This window comes from Cotesia glomerata, linkage group LG1, assembly GCF_020080835.1.
Source record: "Cotesia glomerata isolate CgM1 linkage group LG1, MPM_Cglom_v2.3, whole genome shotgun sequence".
Taxonomy (NCBI): Eukaryota; Metazoa; Arthropoda; class Insecta; order Hymenoptera; family Braconidae; genus Cotesia; species Cotesia glomerata.
Window position 1 is genome coordinate 36,217,895 of NC_058158.1, and position 14,091 is coordinate 36,231,985.

Consider the following 14,091-nt stretch of genomic DNA (forward strand, 5'->3'; position numbering starts at 1 on the left):
TGTCATTGAAGAGGCGCCACTGATGTTTTTTTCTTTCGCGGGTAATATTTGAATAAAATAACTAAAATTAATTTTTCAATGATTGATCGTTTTAATTAATTTATATTTATTTTTAAGTACAAAATTAGTTATTGTGAGATAAAATAATGGTTGAAGAATATGTTGAGCTTCTAAGGAGGGTCTTGCGTGATTTTTGTTTCTTCCTAAATGAAATAATAAACCATCAGTCTTCAGTGGAAAACAAAATCCTGTTAAATATTACTATAAATATTAATGGACCTTCAAAGAGTTCATATATTTATCCAATTCATCCTCGGACTCATCTTGGAACTGGTTGACATTCGGGGAATTAATCAATTCCGGTGACTCCGAGTCGAAGTACTTTTCTTCTTCATCTTGTGTCCTTAGTTCAACGTTATCATACGCCTCGTTATCATCTACAGTACTAAAAAAATAACAGTTTAAATAAATATATTACAAGAACAATTCAAAATATACATTCTAAAAATAAATTAAAAAATAATGATATTGAAATTAGCGGACATTTTATAATTTTTTTATTTTTCTAGAAAAATGAACTAAATTATAAAAATTATTTTTAAAAAATTGCATTTATAATTTCTTAGAAATTCTAAAGATGAAAATTTTTTATAATTTTTCTTGCTATAATTTATTTATTGAAAAAAATTATCAGATATCTTTCAATTTCAGTATCATAAAAAATAATAAATAAAATTACCTGTAGTCAAAGTCAACGTCGTGGCCATTTAAAAAATTAGTATACATATGAGTAACAAATTCTTGACGTAAAATATTTATTTCCTTAATTTTCATATTTTTTCCTTTTCCTTTCAATTTATTTCCAGGGTTTTCGGTTTCTATTTCATCAGAATCATTTCCTGATTTAGTTTTACTGCAAGATATTTTTCCGCCATCAGGCAACTCTCCCCACTGACAGTTATCCTTGAAGAGATCAGATTTATCTTTAAGCTTACAATCTTCATCATCAGACTCAGAATCAGAATCATTTTCCTCCATCACTTCGTTCTCAGCATCTTCTTGCCTCTTCATCAGTCTCTCAATATGATCACGCTCAATTCCCTGCATCAGGACGTCTACAAAAGTCTTGTCATCATTGTCAGTGTCAGCATTGTCTCTCTCTTTTTTTTGTTTTTCAGTGAGATACTGACCAACTAAATTTTCATAGAGCAACGGATTGCGTCTCATCATTGCTGTCTCACTAAAATACTCTCCTTTTTCAACTAACAGCTTCAAAGCTTCATATCTTCTATTTTTCGTATCTAATTCTCTACTAGCATTATTAAAATACCTTCGTAACTTATTAACGTAATGAGCAACTCCATAGTTCATGTCATCAGTCTCAAAATATTTCAACAGGTCGTTATTCAAAAATTTACCAAACCGTGCGAGAAACTGGTCCGGACTTTTATGCAATAATTTACTAGCAATTGCTCTCTTCTCGTCAATTGTCAACTCCGGTTCATTTTTGTGAAGACATTTGAATGTCGCAGTTGATTCAGCAACAACGCTTATTATTTCACCTTCAATTTGTGATAATTCTTCAATATCATTATTCTTTTGTTGATTATTGTCGTTACTACTATTATCAACGTGAACTATTGGCTTCATTATTTCTTGATCTGACAGCTGATCCATTAAAAATATTTTTCTATTAATTTAAACGTTCAACTTCCAAACAACTCTGAAATCAATATCATATAAAAAAAATTTATCTGATAAAAAAATTAATTATGATTCATACTTATCGCATTACTCGTTATTGTCAATAACTATTCTCATTTTTTTTATTTACAATTATTTACAATCGTTGATCACATTTAATTATTTACCTCAATAGTAATCAAAATAATATTATCAGCAGTTTTAAGAAAATATTAATTTTATAAATTATTAATAAGTTAATTTTTTATAAAAAAAAAATTATTTATACACAATAAAGATAATCGTCAGCGAACGTCCGGTTACTTAGTCATTGACCATGAACATAACCAAACAAGTTGAATGTTATCAAGATTTCAGTTCATAAAACTTTTCATCTATTGGAACAGAATAGTGTCGTTAAAATTTAATTATGTTATAGTTCTCCAAGATTGTAAACACTTAAAATAAATGCAAGTATTTTTTAATCAACAATGAATAATTGTTACATAAAAACACAATTGTTTCTCACCTGTCAAAATATTCTTTTGTTTATAAATTTTGTATATAAATAGTAAAATAATTTTTTTTCACAGGATTGATAAAATCAAAATATGGATAATTTAGAAATTGTCTCGAAAACTAAATGGACTTGGAATTGGGTTGATTTGTGTGGAAGTAATTCGAGTCTAAATCCTATAAATCCTGCTACTAATGACTTAAGTTTGTGTTTTCAACAATTATGTCTACAAGTAAATTATTCTTTAAATATAGTTACCACTAATTACAATCCGTCAATTTATTTATTTATTGACTAATTAATAAAAATATTGATTTTTGTTTCAGGTTCCAACGTTAGCTTTGTTAGCAATAGTATCAGCTTATTACTGCGGAAAAAAAAGTACACCATACTCGTATGACAGAATATCATTTTCCCACTATGCTATTACCTTGCGATTGATGATAACCTCATGCCTGATAGCTCTTCCAATAATAAGAGCATATATAATACTCACCAACACAACAATAGATCCAATAAATTCTGATAATGATAAAGTGCCAGCAAATGGTACATTTCTTCCCAGGTAGACTATAAAAAATAATTATTTACTAATTTGAAGTTCTTTTAATTAATACTCCAATAATTAAAAATTCAAGTAACCAGGCGACGTCAGCAAAACCGATTGATTACATTGTGGCGGGTACTGAAGGACTGGCCTGGGTAGTTCATTTTATTTTTATTCTCACCCTGAAACGAGGACCACGCTTTAGTTTAAGAGGGCCAGTCATAATTAGAGCACTCATATTTATGTTGATCGGTGTTTCTGCATTACTGCTACGGTCTCATGTCAAACACCATGATGAAGATGATGTATTACCGCATTTATCGCTCGGATTTAGTATTTGCGTCGTTACTTTGATGGCTTTGTACGCTTTGACGCTTTTACCAAGTAAAATTCCTACAGATCGATCTACTAGATACACTGAGGTTTATTTTACATTTTTAAATTATTATATTACCAAGATTGACTATGATAATTTTAACTTTATGAATTATAGATCGGCGAGCATACGGCGCTATTATCCTCACCCTCTTCTTCATATGTTCACTTTCCAAGTGACCAAGATCCGAATTATCTCGGGACTGCTATGGAAAATGAAACGTATTTGTCGAAGCTTTTGTTCTACTGGGTGACACCTTTGATGGAAAAAGGAGTAAGAGGATCATTGAAGCACGCTGATGATTTATACGATCTTCCTGAATCAGTTACTACGGCTTCTATTGTGCATAGCATTGATAAAAATATTCGAAAAACGGTAATAAAAATTATTTTTAATTGATACTTTATTTTGAATCTTAATTATAAATTTGTTTTTATTTTCAGCCTAGATTAAAAAGAAATATTTACGTTGATATTGAACAAGATGAAACAGAACAAGTAGAGTCGTCGAGTAATAATATATCATTATTAAAATTATTGCACCAATGTTTCGGATGGCAATTTTATGCAGTTGGTATTTTAAAATTCGTAGCAGACTGTTCAGGTTTTATTGCTCCGATTTTGTTGAACAAACTTGTTGGCTTTATTGAAGATAAAAGTGAACCACTTTATTATGGATATTTATACGCATCTGCAATGTTTCTCTCTTCTGTTATCGGTAAATAATATTTTAAATTATTTAATGTTATTTTTCTGATCAAAGAAATATTTTAGGAGCATTCACAACAGCACATTTCACGTATTGGATGAGTCTCGTCGGATTGAAAATCCGCAGTGCAATAGTTACTCTAGTTTACCGCAAAATTCTGCACTCTTCAAGCGTAAAATTAAACCAAGAATTTACTATGGGAGAAATAGTTAATTTTATGAGTACAGACAGCGACAGAATTGTCAACAGTTGTCCTAGCTTTCATACACTTTGGAGTATTCCTCTGCAACTGGTCGTAACTCTTTATCTTCTTTACACACAAATTGGAATTTCATTTCTCGCCGGTGTCAGCTTTGCTATCATTTTGATACCTATAAATAAATACATTGCCAATAAAATAGGTATACTCAGTACCAAGATGATGAAGTTCAAGGACCAGAGGGTGCGACTAGTTGGAGAAACTTTGCGAGGCATGACTACTATTAAATTAAATGTGTGGGAGGAACATTTTTTGCGTAGTATTTTACGTAAGTTTTAATTTATTTTTGATATATTATCTTTTAGATTTAAAATTCACGTAAATTTTTCAATTTCAGATCTTAGAGAAAGTGAAATAAGGTATTTGAAAGGCCGTAAATATTTAGATGCTCTGTGTGTATATTTTTGGGCAACGACGCCTGTGTTAATTTCTATCCTTACTTTTTCAACTTATGTTCTTCTTGGAAATTCATTGGACGCTAAAACTGTATTTACGAGTATGGCATTATTAAACATGCTAATCGGACCTTTGAATGCTTTTCCATGGGTACTGAATGGTCTTACAGAGGCATGGGTTTCAGTGAAGCGTATCCAAAGACTATTAGATGTAAATAAAAATTTTATTATTAATCTTAAACTAAAAATAATAATTTAATTTTACAAATTTATTTTACAGTTAACAGATCTGGAAACTTCAACTTACTATTCAGATCCTCCTTCAGGAATTGATGTTCTGCTGAAAAATGTAACATTTTCTGTAAATGGATCACCAGACAAAAATTTTTCAGACGAAGAAAACTTAGATGAAATATTACCGTACCCGTCGACGTCTCAAGAAACAAAAACAGTAACTTTCGCAACTGACAGGGCGTTTACTTTGAAAAATCTTAATGTAGAAATAAAAAGAGGCCAACTGATTGGTGTGATGGGAAAAATTGGTGGAGGAAAATCGCTGATGTTAGACGGAATTTTGGCTGAAATAACAAAATTAAACGGAATCGTTGCGATAAGTGAGCTGGACAAAGGATTCGGATACGTAAAACAGAATCCTTGGCTTCAACGCGGAACCATTCGAGATAACATTTTATTCGGCAAAAACTATGAGTACAATAAATACAAAAAAGTTCTCAAAGCATGTGCATTGACAGAAGAGCTGATGAGTCTTCCTAAAAAAGACATGACAGGAATTGGCGAAGCTGGTAGTACCTTGAGTGGTGGTCAAAAAACCCGGATATCTTTGGCTCGCGCTGTTTACGCTGATAAAAATATTTACCTATTAGATGACATTTTAGCGACGCTGGATACTAAAGTCGCTAAATACATCTTTCAAAATGTAATTCTTGGTCTACTGAAAAATAAAACCCGGATACTGTGTGCTCACCAGACGCAGTATCTAATTCACGCCGACTTGGTAATAGAGATGGCTAAAGGAAAAATAATAAAACAAGGACCTCCAAATAAAGTACTGCGTGATTTCGAGGACTATTTACTGTCATCAGAATCGTCAGACAAATTAGAAGTAGAATCAATAACAAATTCTTCTAAAGACTTGATTGAAATAGAAGATTATCACGGTGTCAGTGACTCACTCTTGGAAGAAGAATCTGTTGAGCAAGGGACTGTGAGAATCGGAGTATACGGCGCCTATTTAACTGCCATTGGGCGTTCATTGAGTATCTCGATATTCTTAGCGATGCTCTTGATGCAGAGCTCGAAGAATGTCACCGATCTCTGGCTCTCATTCTGGGTCACTCACTCCAACGTGTCAGTCAACCACTCGACAATTTCTCCTCCCAGAGAATTACTTCAAGCATTTTTCGATGCTGATAATACTGTTAAATATTATCTAACGATCTACGGGATTTTGGCTTCTGTAAATTCGATCTTCACACTCATCCGCGCGTTTATGTTCGCTTACGGGGGTGTCCACGCAGCCATAGTAATCCACAAGCAATTATTGAGAGTAATAATGCGTGGCCGAACGAGTTTTTTTGACTCCCAGCCTCTGGGAAGAATATTAAATCGTTTTTCATCAGACACTTACACAGCAGACGACTCACTTCCATTCATCGCAAATATACTATTAGCCCAATTTTTTGCACTAATCGGTACCATAATCGTCACCGCCTACGGTTTACCATGGATATTTTTAATACTAGCCCCGCTGGTCCCAATCTATCACTGGATACAAAATCACTATAGACTTACGTCTCGAGAATTAAAACGACTAGGAAGTACTTCCCTGTCGCCTCTCTACGCTCACTTCAATGAAACTCTCCAAGGTTTGAATAGTATCAGAGCATTTCGCGTGGTGCCGCGATTCAAGCATCAAAACGAATTATATTTAGAAGCTAATCAAAAAGCGAGTTTCGCATCAATTGCTGCTGGTCAATGGTTAGGACTAAGATTGCAATTTATTGCCATTGCACTCCTGGGCGGTGTCTGCGTGATGGCAGTCTTGCAGCATCAATTTGACGTTGCAGATCCAGGATTAATTGGTCTTGCAATCACGTATGCATTGTCAGTTACGGGACTTTTGTCTGGCGTGGTAAACGTTTTTACAGAAACAGAACGAGAAATGATATCAGTCGAACGGATTAAACAGTATCTGGACAATGTCCCGACTGAAAATTCAGCTGGTGATAGTCCTCCTTACGCTTGGCCTAGTCAGGGTGTCGTTGAATTCAAAGAAGTTGTTCTCAAGTATCGAGAACACTTGGCGCCGTCGTTGAACAAAATTTCCTTCATGACGAGACCTTCGGAAAAAATAGGAATCGTTGGACGCACTGGTGCAGGAAAAAGCTCTATATTTAATTGCTTATTTAGGCTAGTGGAAATTGACGACGGTGAAGTACTTATTGATAATGTTAATGTTAAAATCTTGCAATTGAATGCTTTGAGGTCACGTCTATCGATTATACCGCAAAATCCATTTATATTTTCTGGTACGGTGCGTGAAAATATTGATCCGCTTGATCAGTACCCGGATACTCAAATTTATAAAGCACTTGAAAAGTGCAAGCTCAGTAATTTAGTTCATAGATTCGGTGGATTAGGTGCGATGCTGGAAGAAAATGGAAATAACTTGAGTGCTGGACAGAAGCAACTTTTTTGTTTAGTCAGGGCGTTATTGCACAATGCTAGAGTGAGTACGATTAAATTAATCTATATTATTAAGAGAATAAGCAAAATTTTGTGGCCAGTGTATTTTTATGGTAAAATGGGTTTTTATGGCTAAATTTGGTATCGTTGGAAAAGTCTTGACCTGAAGTTGTGCCTTTTCATGGTTTCACATCATTCTCACTAATAGTCAATTTATGATTATCTATTTAGGTTGCATTAAAAAATGCTCTATCTCTAGATACATAAGTAAGAAATGATTTTTTTTTTTTATTTAATAAATTTATGGTCACATCAACTGCTTGGTTATTAGTGACCTCAGATTACATATATAATTTACATATAAATATAGAAAAAAACAAAACAAATAATATGAATTTTAGATAATCATAGACTTTTTAATAGTTTAAATTTCTGTAGTAACTCGATGATACTTTTGGTGTGATCCGGGTTATCCAAGCAATTCTTTATGTCCTTTGATAAATTGGATCTTTCAGCTATAGAAGCTGAAAATGACCTAGTATCTCGTAAACTATTGACATTTTTAAAGATATAAGCTCATTCCGATGTTACACTCATCAAGACATTCCATTTAACTACCCACATCAATTTTTCATATATTTATATATGTCGTAGTTTTTTTGCAAAATCCGTCATTTCGTAAAATACCTAGGCACTTCCAGAAGCGTCGGCGTTTAGTGAAAAATATTAAAATTGCATTATCAGCCTAGGTATTTCATGAAATGACTACTTTGTGCCGGCATCTCGTGTTTAAAGCCAAGATACATAATCAGACGCATAGAATAGTTGGACTTTTTATATAATACCTATTATAGATCTTGGCACGTTGAGTAAAGAAAAAAAAATTAATAACATTAAAAAAAAAGGAAGTAATAAAACCAAATACAGATTAATTTGTAAAAAAATATAACGAATATTATGGAAAACAAGATAACAAACGACCAAATACTTCAGTTTACTTAAAAAAGGTAAATATTATACGGTCGTTTGTTAGGTTGTTTTTCATAAAATTCGTTATATTTTTCTACAAATAAATCTTTATTCGCTTTTATTCCTTCCATTTTTTAATATTATTAATTTTTAACTTCCCGCTAAGAAAATTGAAAATTTTGCAATTTAAATATTTTTCACTAAACGCCGACGCTTCTGGAAGTGCCTAAGTATTTCATGAAATGACGGATTTTGCGAAAAGACTACGACATATATATTGTATATATGAGAAATAAAAATGCATGTGGGCACTCAAATGAAAACTCTTGATGAATGTAACATCGGAATGAGCTTATATCATTAAAAACGTCAATAGTTAAAAAAGTACAGTGCAATTTAACAAAAGTCATTATTTAATAAAGCAAAATTTTATTTATTTATGATTCACAAGTCACGACAGTCACATAGTGACTGCAAGGTTGCTAGTAATTATTTACAGTAATTAATAATTATGTCATTTACAGATACTTTGCATTGATGAAGCAACGGCAAATGTTGATCCAGATACTGACAAAGCTATACAGTCAACAATAAAGTCTTCCTTTAGAAGTGCCACTGTTATTACTATAGCTCATCGTATACGGACCATTATGCATTGTGATAGGTAAAATTTATTTTATTTTATTAACTTTAAGCTTATCACTTTATCAGACTAGTTATAATTTATATTTTTTATTATTTGTAGAGTATTAGTTATGGAAGGTGGTCTAGTACAAGAATTCGATGAACCAAACGTATTATTAGACGACGTCCATTCATATTTTTATAAGCTCGCTAATCAAGAATTTTCTGAAAATGAATAATGTAATTAATTGTAAAGAATCAAAGACTTGTAAATATTTTTATAGAATGTTATAAGTATAAAAAAATTGACTAAATAATTTTTACAAAAAATAAATTTAAGTTTAATGTTTAATATCTAAAATTATAATGTTAATATTGAAATTTATGTAATATCCTAATTATTGATAGTCATAAAAAGTTTATTATTAATAATTATGATTGTTTTAGCAAGTTTTTATTTTTTATTATAAGAATATTTTTTTTTTTTATTTAACTGTTTGTAACGCGGCAATTTTTCAAATAAATAAAAGAGGTCTCTTAAAGTAGTTTCTTACGTAGAAGAAAGAAATGAAAATAAATATCGATCCAAAAACACACATAACGTAAATAAAACGCAAGAAGGCAGCACAGATGATTTGTAGACCAATATACAGTATATATACTTGCAAATAATGGATTTTTCACCTACTAGTATAATATAATAATAATAATATTATTTATTTTTATTATGTAGTGTAATATTCCATCTTAGATCTGTCAAAAGTAGAACTGACACAAAGAAAACAATACCGTCAACCAGAAAGGTCTCTACGATCTGTCATGTTGACACATGTTACCGAACATGGTTTGTTTATCATATTTAATAATTGAGTCAGAAATTTAATAATTTAAACTATAAAGATGGATTTCGATAATCAATCTTATTCAAAGTAAGTTTAAAACTTTTATTTTATTAATTGAAGAAAATAATAACAACAATATTGCAGGCAATAAATGAAATATTATTGCTTGTCCAATAGTCATTTATTGTTATCGCTGTTTTTAATTTTATTCAAATGACATTAATTTGTTTTATATTTTTATTTATTTTTAGTTATACGCCTTCTGTGGAAACATGCATTATATCACGGAGATTTAATCAGACAATTATACCAGACATTTACGCTGGTATTCCAGTAAACTTTCTATTTAATTTAATTGGTTTTATTGTGAGTATTATTATGAGTTATATTTTCACTTTTATTACCGAGTTTAACAACAAAACTTTTTTTTACGTCACACTACAATGAATCAACATTAATTAATATTTATTTATTGCAGTTTTTAGTATTATTATTCGGCTTGCTAAGAAAAAAAGCATGGAATTACGGGCGTTTAGCATTATTACACAAATCAGATAATAGATGGATGGAATTATTCTTCGGTGACAATGAAGAAACAGCTGAAACTGCCGAAGCTTCTGTTAGTGCTCAACTGTCAACTTACGATAGAGGATTTTTTTCATGGATTGTTACAGCTTTCAAAGTCAAGTAAGTACTTTGTTTTTTGTTTTGATGGTAAAGAGAGACTTCCGTCAATTACGTTGGCTTCAATAAAAATTTATAAATTGATAGAAGAGAAGTTAAAATGTATTATAATTTAATGACATTAAAGTTAGCAGTCGCTTGACCATTTTAAAATTTTTTGTTAATAAATAAATTTGCTCCGAAAAATTATTTCTAAAATATTGTATTTTTTATTTTCTAAATGTCAATTTTTTTTCTCATTTTCTTTGACATAATTTATTTATTAAGAAAATTCTTAAAATTATAAAATATCTGCTAAATTAATTTTCATTGTAATTTATAGTGACAGAGAATTATTAAGACGAGCAGGCCCTGATGGACTGCTCTATGTAACGTTTGAACGTCATCTTATCGTCTTAACATTTATGATGATGGTTGTTGCCTTGTGTGTAGCACTACCAATAAATTATAGTGGAACTATGCGTCGTGATAGCAATGAAACATTTAGTTTGACAACTTTATCCAACGTTGATGCCAAATCAAATTGGATGTGGGTTTATACAATTATTGTTATGTCATATTTACCTATTGGTAGTTATATAATGAGAAGATTCACCAAGCAGGTATTTAATTGAGCATTAATTATCAGGTATTAGTCAGGAAAATATTAACAAGTGGAGTCAACCATTTTAATTTTCGATTTTTTAAAACGAAATTTCTATTTGATTTTATTGATACACTGATAGAAGGATTTATTTGTATCAAAAAATATTTGTTAATAGTTAACAAATAATTTATTAGAGAGCACTTTTTAGTATTAAACAAATATTTTTTAGTATTTAAAATGATTTGTTTGTATTTAATATATCTGATATTTATTTATTAAATATTAATAAATCTTTTTAAATACTAAGAAATATTTATTAAAGACTAAAAAGTGGTCTCTAATAAATGATTTATTAAATATTAACAAATATTTTTAACTGTAAACAAATCCTTCTATTAGTGTATATTTTTTTTTTAAAAATACATCAAAAAAATGAATAATTAAAAAAAAAAGTTGATCACAATTTTAACAAATTAAAAAAAAAATTTGTAAATTTTTTTTTTTTAATTCGTTTTTTTTTTTATGAACTTTTCAAAAAAAAAAAATACATCAAAAAAAGATAAAATATAAATTTTATCCAAAAACATGAGTCAATATTTTTTCCAACTTTTGAAGACAAAAAAGCTATCGAAATCTTTATTTTTTTCTTTCACGACATTTTTTATCATAAATGCACCTTAAAAACAAGCAGAATTAAAAAATGTTAATTTTTCTTCTAGTTATGATCCAAAATAGGTTTGACCTCACTTGTAAATAATTACCGTTAGTCATTTATTTAGTATTAACAATATTAAATCTATAGGTTCGTGATGCTCGACCTTCTGGGGAACTGGCAGCTAGAACATTATTAATAAGCGAAATCCCAAAGCACCAATGTAACGTTAATAGTCTTAAAGAGTATTTTACAGAGGCATTTCCGACATTGACTGTAGAGGATGTTACTCTAGCTCATGATATTAAAAGATTGTCAATTTTAGAAGCTCAGCGCGATTGTGCTGAGCAGGCTCGACTATATTGTGAGAATCATAATAAAAAAAAAGAGCCAATGAAACTTTATCCACACCTATGTGGACAAGTGGTTGGGTGTTGCTGTAAAAAGCAAGTAGATGCTTTAGAATTTTATACAGCCGAGGAGATACGGTTGACTGCGCTAGCTGAAGAAGAAAAGAAAGTCGCTTTAAGTAAGCCTCTGGGGATAGCTTTTGTAACATTAGGTAAATTAATTACTACAATCATTAGTACTTAAATAGAGTACTGATGAAAATTGAATATTAAAAGTTAATTTTATGGACTAGGTACACCTGGAGCTGCTCGGACAATGCGTAGACAGCTAAGATCTGCTCCAGCTATTAAATGGGAAGTTAACTACGCTCCGGCGCCTTCAGATATTTTTTGGGAAAATTTAAATATACCAACACCTTTTTGGTATTTCAATGCTGTTCTTATCAATTTAATACTGGCTATTTTTTTGTTCTTCGTAACGACACCAGCTGTAATGAAATTTAATCATAAAAATGATCGATTATGTAATTTAAAAAATAGATATTTATTAATTAATTTCAATTTATAGGTCATAATGTCAGCATTAGATCAATTAGATATAACTCCCGAACTTCAAAATTTAGGTTCAGTAATATCGACGTTTCTTCCAACTCTCATGCTTGTAAGTATAACGGCTCTTATGCCAGTACTAGTTGGACGCAGTGAGTTATTAGTTAGACACTGGACTCGAAGTGGACTCAATAATGCAATAATGAAGAAAACATTGTTACTTTTACTACTCATGGTCCTTATTTTGCCAAGTTTGGGATTAACCAGCGCTCAAGCTGTTTTGGAACGTAATATTTTTGGTAATACAACTATCAAATGGGAATGTATCTTTTTAGCTGATCAGGTTTGATAAACAAAGATTATTTAGAGTTTATAACACTAATTTTGATGTACAAAAAACTAATACTGAAATAATTTTTCAGGGTGCTCTTTTTGTGAATTATATAATAACAGCATCGTTATTCGGATGTGGTCTTGAGCTAGTAAGATTCCCGGAATTAGCAATGTATACAATTAGACTTTGTATAGCAAGAAGTCGCGCCGAACGTGTTTATGTCAGAAAAGCTGTGGTGTGGGAATTTCCATTAGGTGCACATTACGCGTGGTTATTACTTGTATTTACAATGACTACGGTGTACAGTATGGCATGTCCGCTAATTACACCATTTGCTTTGCTGTATTTCTTAATAAAACACATGGTTGATCGACACAACTTGTGTTTTGCGTATGGACCGAGTAGTGGAGGCGGTAAATTAGCTAGTGCAGCGGTAAGTGCAGCAGGCGCGGCTCCTATACTAGCACAAGCCGCGCTTCTGGCACTTGGTTTGGTCCGTAAAGGATTGTCACCTCTTGCGGCACTTCAACTTAGCGGACTTGCTGCCAGTATTCTGGGCCTAGTTACTGGTGCTACTCTCCCAGCTTCAAAACCAAAAGTAAATATTTTTATTAATTTTTAATTTATTTATTTTAATATAATTACTGATGATTTATTTTTTATTTTAGCCACAAATAATAAAACGCGACTTTTCGACCGGTCAAAATTTTATCGCACCAGTATTAAGAAAAAAGTATGGATCGTTTATTACAGAAGAAGTAACGTCGGTAGCTTCAAACTCTCAAGTAAATGTTTTGACGGATAATAGTTCAACAGACACTACTCTGACAGAGAATAGTGCATCATCAGCGGTGCAAGAAAGTCCAAAGCTTTACCAAGATTACGGTAAAGATGCGCGTGTATAAAAGTAAAACTTTTTTTAAAAATTTTCATCATCATGTTTATGTTATTGAATTGTTAATTTTAAATTTACATCACCTTATTTTTCGAACTATTGAATCTTAACTATTTAATATTTTGTTTTCCTCTTTACAATGGTTAATATTTTAATATATTCGATTTTTTAACAATCTTATTTGTTACATCACCTAATTTTTCACTTATGTTAAAGAAAATAAATATCAAAAACCGCGATACTAGTGATTGCATGATCTGTAACAGAAATATAGCTAAAAGTGATACTCATGATCTGTGAAAATGTAAAAATGAATTATACAACTTTTGCAAATAAATAAATTTTTTAATATATATTTTGATTTCTACTTGTTAAAAAAGATGATTGTTTTTATAAAGTGAAAAAATGTGCAAGC

General features: G+C 30.9%; 3 protein-coding genes across 8 annotated transcripts; 2 read left to right on the forward strand and 1 right to left on the reverse strand.

Annotated features, from left to right (window-relative positions):
• Positions 1–86: 86 nt before the first annotated feature.
• On the reverse strand, positions 87–2,555 carry LOC123275336 (coiled-coil domain-containing protein 97). 6 transcript variants are annotated; one of them, XM_044743418.1, is made up of 4 exons: positions 2,459–2,555; positions 740–1,723; positions 280–445; positions 87–203 (listed from the first exon to the last, which is right to left on the reverse strand). In XM_044743418.1, exons 2-4 carry the CDS (start codon positions 1,675–1,677, stop codon positions 171–173), a joined length of 1,137 nt encoding a protein of 378 aa, XP_044599353.1. In that variant the 5' UTR covers positions 1,678–1,723; positions 2,459–2,555; the 3' UTR covers positions 87–170. The 6 variants fall into 6 exon arrangements, with proteins under 6 accessions (XP_044599353.1, XP_044599352.1, XP_044599347.1 ...); XM_044743417.1 differs by lacking the exon at positions 2,459–2,555 and adding an exon at positions 2,213–2,230; XM_044743412.1 differs by lacking the exon at positions 2,459–2,555 and adding an exon at positions 1,973–2,065.
• Positions 2,295–9,064, forward strand: LOC123275333 (ATP-binding cassette sub-family C member 10). Its single transcript, XM_044743409.1, has 10 exons — positions 2,295–2,432; positions 2,527–2,765; positions 2,839–3,169; positions 3,241–3,498; positions 3,567–3,840; positions 3,897–4,358; positions 4,428–4,696; positions 4,766–7,234; positions 8,685–8,824; positions 8,906–9,064. The coding sequence occupies exons 1-10, from the start codon at positions 2,295–2,297 to the stop codon at positions 9,021–9,023; spliced, it is 4,698 nt and encodes a 1,565-aa protein (XP_044599344.1). The 3' UTR covers positions 9,024–9,064.
• Positions 9,065–9,485: 421 nt separating this feature from the next.
• LOC123259344 (calcium permeable stress-gated cation channel 1) lies at positions 9,486–14,029 on the forward strand. Its single transcript, XM_044719772.1, has 9 exons — positions 9,486–9,713; positions 9,878–9,992; positions 10,105–10,313; positions 10,633–10,912; positions 11,699–12,110; positions 12,192–12,388; positions 12,467–12,790; positions 12,870–13,379; positions 13,450–14,029. The coding sequence occupies exons 1-9, from the start codon at positions 9,685–9,687 to the stop codon at positions 13,684–13,686; spliced, it is 2,313 nt and encodes a 770-aa protein (XP_044575707.1). The 5' UTR covers positions 9,486–9,684; the 3' UTR covers positions 13,687–14,029.
• Positions 14,030–14,091: the final 62 nt, after the last annotated feature.